At 31.4% G+C, this 7,381-nt stretch overlaps 1 protein-coding gene across 1 annotated transcript in view; it reads left to right on the top strand.

Moving 5' to 3' along the window:
- Window positions 1–3,269, top strand: part of LOC106460926 (beta-amyrin 11-oxidase-like) — a 26,376-nt gene extending 23,107 nt beyond the window's left edge. The window contains exons 9-10 of the mRNA XM_022387733.1: window positions 634–849; window positions 2,442–3,269. Of these exons, the coding sequence (XP_022243441.1) occupies window positions 634–849; window positions 2,442–2,588 (363 nt within the window). The 3' untranslated portion in view covers window positions 2,589–3,269. The remainder of the gene's footprint in view (window positions 1–633; window positions 850–2,441) is intronic.
- Window positions 3,270–7,381: the final 4,112 nt, after the last annotated feature.

Raw genomic sequence — 7,381 nt, 5'->3', positions numbered from 1 at the left:
AGTGTCCTGTGAATTGAATGATGTTGAATGTTGGTCCCACACTCTTTCAGTGTCCTGTGTATTGAATGATGTTGAATGTTGGTCCCCTACTCTTTCAGTGTCCTGTTAATTGAATGATGTTGAATGTTGGTCCCACACTCTTTCAGTGTCCTGTGTATTGAATGATGTTGAATGTTAATCCCCTACTCTTTCAGTGTCCTGTGAATTGAATGATGTTGAATGTTGGTCCCACACTCTTTCAGTGTCCTGTGAATTGAATGATGTTGAATGTTGGTCCCACACTTTCAGTGTGCTGTGAATTGAATGATGTTGAATGTTGGTCCCACACTCTTTCATTTGGATAGTTTTGGTACAGTTTCAGTGAATCTGAGTTTATTTGATAATAATCAGTGGTGTTAAAACCTGTCAAGGTAAAACTATGTTTGTGTATTATCAGTTTAGGATGTTTATTCTATACTCATTTGTTTGTATAGTTTTATGTTTTACAAAAATTTTGTTATTTTCTTTGGTTTATTTTCACGTTAAGTTAGTTATGTGATTAAGAAAACTTTTTGAATAAGCTAAATAATGGCTGCTAAATTTTAGTATTTGTCAGTATAGTTAGAAGTTATTATATATATATACATTTTTCAGGACTGCCAATTGGGAGGATATTTAATTCCTAAGGGGTATGGAGTTATCTACCTGGCTACATCGGCTCACAGAGATCCATCAGTATTCAGTAATCCAGAAGAGTTTATAGCATCTCGTTGGACTGGAGATGTACCAGCCCAGAGATCTACACTTTTCACATTTGGTGCAGGATCAAGGAGTTGCATTGGAACAGATTTGATGGAGGCAGTAATTTTGGTAAAAAATTCTACTTTTCTTTTATATCTCTTTTGAAGCTAAATATGATAAGGTATTAAAACTCTGTAGATGTTATTCTTTTGTTTTCGTTACCTTTTCTTATTAGTTTTAGTGTTATGAATAATAAGTTACTTTTTCTTTCAGTAATAGTGTAACTTATGATACTACACTTCATGATTTTTAGGATTTATAAGGAAATGGGTGTTGAGGGTGTGTTAATAGTTGATATGAAACATTAAAATGTCCTACACTGTTTTTATGGTACATTGTACATTGACAAATGCTTACTTTATACTGTCAGTTCCTGTGGACTAGTAAGTACATGATAAAGATGCCATAGTGGGTTGTATATATATATTTATATATCAGTATTTTGCTTCCATATGCACTCATGAAAACATGTTAAATATATTGAAAGTATGTTTTAATTGTAAGGCTATTGGAAATGAATCAAAGATTTTAAAAACAAGTGTCAATTTTGAACGATAAACACTAATGAGTAAAATATGATGAAAGTTCCAAACTTTGGTAATAATATTAACATTGCATTTTCATATCCTAGCATAGCTAATTTACATAAAGTGTATCTCTGTGGCACCATGCATAAAAATCATTTCTTTGATTGTACAAGAACTGATGATGAAGCATAATGTAAAATAGTTCTGGTAACAACAGTTATTTTTCATAAACTAGCTGTAATAAATGCTGGTAAATTACAGCTACTGTGACATACTATTGTATTATACTAAAAACTGTTTGATTTTTTCAATTATGTTTTTTTTCTTGGTTTCACTGATCAAAATAAAATACCCTTTGATTATAATATACTAATGATTTTGTTTATCATGTGTTTCTGGCGGGCCCACCAACAAATGGGGGAACTGCCCAGGGGCCCAAGTGAATGAAACCCGATTATGCCGGAAAGCCCACAAAGCATCTTTAAGCTATATCTTCATTTAATCATAAAGAGCATAGTTTTTGCCTTTTCTTTGCATATATATGCTTGATACATTAAGAATGATTGAAATAATAATTTGAGTAATAATTGATATATATATTTGTTACTTTATAGATTTAATAGATATTTGTTGTTACTTTAATTATGTTTTTACACTTATGCTGTGAGCTAAAAAAGACTGCTGCTATGACTTTGCCTTGCTTATGAGCCCATTGCTGTCGTAATTTAGGATCTTCTTTTTAATAAGTTCTTTAAAATGTTAAAAAAGAGAGAGAGAGAGGGGGCCCGGTGAGGTTGTTTTTCCCAAAAGCCCATGCTGGCTCTTGACACTCCTAGTTCCTGGTGTTGCATTTTTAATTGAAATCAGGGGCAGATTGATATTAAAGGACCAGTCCAGACAATATAACATGCTGTCTACTGGATAAACAATTAAAATTTAAAATCAACTTCTAAGAATGTATCAAATGCACTAGCCCACCAAGCAATTGCCTGGTGTCCTGATGGGCCAGTTTGCCCCTGATTGAAATCATGCCTGTAACTCTCCAGTATTTGTAGAGTATTATATTTTTATATCTAAACTTATTCTAAACAAGATAGTTATATTTTGTTTTGTTTTTATTATAATTTTTTATAGAAATTCTGTAGGAAGTTGATGGAAAGATTCCAGTGGGAAGTGAAAGAAAATGGAGGAAGTCTGAAATGGATGCCAGTATCAAGGCCAAAAGATCGTGTCATTGCTGTTTTCAAGTCTCATATAAGTACTTCAGAGAAGGATCAATAATTGCTTGCTAGTTAAGATACAAAATGACATATCTAAGTAGCCTAAAAACAATGTGTTCTAGTTTCAGAATAAAAACAAAATAGTAATTAGCACAAGGTAATAATTACCTCAAATTCCAGTAGGATATCTTACCTTTACTCACAAATAGCTTTTCTTGACTTTTACTCCCCTCTATAGGTGCAAATGTTTGCTCGCCACTGGCGTCGATACTCCCACATATTCTCATGTCTACTCACGTGAGCCATCTGCATCCTATTATGTAAATGATCATGCAGCAACTTCCAACAATATGAGTGCAACACAATTCCTATCATAACTAGCACCCTCTCTTCTGTGTATCCCGTAATCACTTCTGGATTGGTACTCCTACTGATAGGATGTGTTTTTGCTTGTTATTTCCTACTAATGGTTTCAACTTGATAACGAGGAACCCACTTTTTAGAAAATATAAGTTTGAGACGGCTTGACTGGGTAATGAAAAAATTTTATTATAAAGATACGACATTTCGACAAGATTTGTTATCCTCAGGTACAAGTAGCTTACAGAGATACATGAGTATATGTACAGTATAGAACAAAGAGGTCACATGACCAGATATTGCTTCACAGTCTAATATAGGTATCTTGGTACCCTGGGGTGTTGATTTAAGGTGGGGCTATTTTCTTCAATTAAGATAGCTTCTTTTGTTTTATATTTATTGATGTTAGGTTCTTTGTTAAAAATTACAGTATTCTGTATGGATATACTGTGGTTATTTTTTTATTTGCAATGGTGGTAGACATGGGAGAGTTTTTATTATGTTCAGTGAATCTGGTTTCCTCTTTACAACATGTTTTTTTATATATAATTCTGGACAGTTACTGCATGTTATTTTATAAATGACATTGGAATTGTGTGATTCTATGTAATTTTTTTGTAATAATGATATTAGTTTAATGCCAGGTTTTGGGGTGAATTTAACGTCAACAGAAATTTTATGTTTGATGGCAAGTTTTCTTCAACTGTTGATTATTTTTGAGCTGATGTCAGGGATAAGTAGTAAACTGCAGTGTAATGTTGTGTTGTTGTTTGGTGTATTAGGGTCAATTTTGTTTGTGAGTTTAATTTTGAGATTTTCGTTCTGGTGGTTGTGTGGAAATGTTTTGACAATGGTTAGTGGAAATTTATTGGTGTGAATCAAGGAATGCTTTATAGAGTTGATTTCTTCATCTATGTACTCAGGTAAGCAAAGTCTTGAAGCTGTGTGTGTGTATAAGATTTTTAGTACGCTTAATTTTTTGCTTGGATTCGTGAATGTAATTTCAGGGGATTTAGAGGTCTGTTTGAGTGAAGTTTTGGCCAATTTTGGTTTTGAAATGTATGTCAGATCTGATAATGTCGAGGTTAAGAAAATACAAGTATTTGTTATTTTCATGCTTAATGGTGAATTTAATGTTAGGGTGAATGGAGTTTATGTGTTCAAAAAACGTGTTTATGTGTTCTATAGAAGTGAAACTGGCAAAAGTTTTGTTGACATACCTATACCAATATAGGAGAGGATTAAATGCAGATTGTATGGCTTGTGTTTCAATCTGGATCATAAATTTGTTGGTAAGAATAAGTGAAACAGGGTTGCATAAACCATCTGTTTGAAGAAAGTTTTTGTTGTTGAAAATGAAGTTGTTTTTTTGTTGTTGTGAATTCTAAAAGGGAAACGAAAAGTGTGTTGGGGATATGAATTAAAAGATTGGGGTCATTAATGTAGAGATCAAGTGCAACATTACAGGCTTCTTTGATGGGAACTTCAGTGAAAAGTGATACAACGTCAAAGCTAGCCATTAAGAGTTTGGGTTTAGTTGGTTTAATGTGTTTCTGAAGTTAAAGACATCTTTAAAAAAGAAACCTGCAGAAGTTAGTTAAGGTGTGAGGGCCTAGGCTATGTATTTATCAAAAGTATAGTTAAATGAATCATAAGGGGATAGTATAGGTTATATGGGGTAGTCTTGTTTTTGTTGATTGGGAATGCCATAGAGTTGTGGTGTGTGTGTGAGCCAGTTTTCCTTAGATAAAATAAAAATGTTCAGTAATCAAGTTGTCTTTCTTCATTTGTGACAGGGTTTTGTTTAGTTGTTTTTCATGTGTGTTTGTTGGGTTGTTTGGGATGGGTTTAAATTTCTTATTGAAATCATGCCTGTAACTCTCCAGTATTTGTAGAGTATTATATTTTTATATCTAAACTTATTTTAAACAAGATAGTTATATTTTGTTTTGTTTTTTTATTATAATTTTTTATAGAAATTCTAACAGCATTGTGAACCTTTCTTTTGGCAGTGTTTCCAGTGAAACATAAGTCTTAATGCTAGAAGTTATACTGTTGCTTAGTGCTTGAGCTGTCAGTTAGTCTCATTTTAGAAAAAGTTGTTCATATTTTAATGAACAGTTTAGTGCAACGTCCTGTTGGCAAAATTGTGTCTTTTTCATAAAACATTATCAGTTAGCTCAACTTCACAGTGTAGTCGTAAAACTTGAAATGAAATTGTATTTTTGCTAAACTGTTTTTGGTGCTCTTCAACAGATGCACATAAAGAATATCTTGCTACCATGTTTTTCTTTCGAGGGCTATCACTACTGACTTTGAGCCCAGTAAAAAAACTCTGTCAGTGGTATCTTCATGACATATGTCTGCTTTCACAATTATGCCTACTAACTGCACTTGGTCAGCAGCTTCTAGTAAGAACATCTCTAGAACCTGTAGTCTGTTTCCATTTGCTGCACAGTCCTTATACCATAAAAACAAGTGTGTCATTAGAAGTTACACATATTTTGTTGAGGTTAGGTAAAATTGCAGTAAACAGGAAAAACATTTAAAAGATGCACAATAAAAAAATTTGGCCTATGGTCAACATCAAATGACAGTACTTGTTTTAGCAATTTATTGCTGCCTTCATCAAATACAATACATAAACAGTAAACAGAGAGCTTGATAAGAAAGACATTTAATTCAATATAAACTTTAAAGGGTGGTATGAATATATATATATATATATATATTACTTTGTAGATGAGATTAATAATATTTCTCTACAAAACTGTGTATTAACACCAGTTAATCATAATCAAGTATTTGGTTCATTTAAAATTATTCTTTCATGCCAATTTATCAAATGATCTGTTTTGACAGCTAGTTTTGTATTTGATGCATTTTAAATTTTATGTTTACAAGGTTTCTGATTTTGTAGTTTCACTTTTCTTTTCCAGTTGCTTATTATAATTATTGTAATTTTATAATTTCTTCTAGCCTTCTTTTCTTCAGCTGGGTTGTCTTGTAAGCTGTTGTCAGGCATGCTCATGTTGTTGCCTTCTAGTATTGGTGTTTTTAAGCAAACAAAAATCAACTATTATTTTGTAATAACATAATAACCCTTTTCCAAAAATGATACTTGATTATAAAACAAAACTTTTAATTTAATGAAAATTTAAAATGATAATCATTTTTAAAGTACAGGTATGTTTCTGATTCAAGATTATGCATAGCTTGTCAGTAAAACTAATAACAAAGTAACTTTTGTTTTTCTACTTGATGTTAAATAACCCTTGCATTGAAAATATATATGGTTTTAGGAAAAGAAGTTATGAGATAACACCAGTATTTAGACATATTTAGCATTAAGTTTATAAAAAAAGCACAAAATATCTGTCACCAATATTTGATAGATTAATATAACTTGTTTCCTCCAGCATACATACACACATACAAGCATCGCTGTGTGAAGACAAATATTGTTTCTTAAGCTCTGGCCCCCCAGTGGCTCATTGGTAAATCAGTAAGCTTACAATGCACAGATAGCCAATTTTTTAGCTTTGTGCTTAACAACAACCAACTAACTAACTTAAACTCTGTAATAGTGAAGTTGATAAAACTAAAATTAACATGACACATTTTGTTTTTAAACTTTTTCTTTATAAATTATCTTTGTACACATGTACATATATTTAAATGTGTATGTGAGTGTGTCTGTGTGTGTGATCTTTTATACATATATATTTTTTTATTTTACAAAATATAACCTATGCTGTTTTTTATTCAAATATATGTACCTGTTCATTGTCTCTTTAATAGAGTTTCTGCTATAGCTGGTAGTTTTTTTTTTTAGTGTTATATGTGGTGGTGGATTGGGGACACAAAACAGCATGAGAATAGCATTCTACACATTAATCTTTTTTTTTTCGACATTCATAATCATGGTCTTCTCAAAACAAACTGCATATATATGTCGTAATTATCATATAGTTCTGTTGATGATGTGCCATCCAGATCTTATTGCTTAGTGTTTTCTTCCCATTTTTTACACCTATAATCAATAAAGATATATATACATAGATAGATTTATTACATTTTTCAGTATATATATTAATATAGTTTTAATTAGTAATAAATGAACAGCCTAATGTATAAATAAGGAGTCTTTCTGATATAAATCTCATGCACAGGTAACTTATATAAGTATATAAGAGGTAGATGTAGATCAAGGAGTCTAAAATAGCCTAGTTTCTTAAAAATAAGTTTAGGTCTAAGATAGTTTTAGGCTTCTGTGTTAAAAAACACTACATCCTATGTCTCAGGTTAAGTCTAAATTATACTGATTAGGGCATAAAAACTCAGCATGTAATGAATATAACTAAAAGAAAATGATTATTTGCTATTGTTTTATTTACAACTAGCTGAAGTACCTGTACCCTGAACAGAATTTATTTAAATTTATGATTAATGAAAGGTTATCTAAGGACATGAAAAGTTTCTACCCTTATATAT

Source organism: Limulus polyphemus, unplaced genomic scaffold (assembly GCF_000517525.1).
Source record: "Limulus polyphemus unplaced genomic scaffold, Limulus_polyphemus-2.1.2 Scaffold865, whole genome shotgun sequence".
Classification (NCBI taxonomy): domain Eukaryota; kingdom Metazoa; phylum Arthropoda; class Merostomata; order Xiphosura; family Limulidae; genus Limulus; species Limulus polyphemus.
Note: the sequence above shows the minus strand (reverse complement) of the source record. Positions and strands in the feature narration are given on the sequence as shown.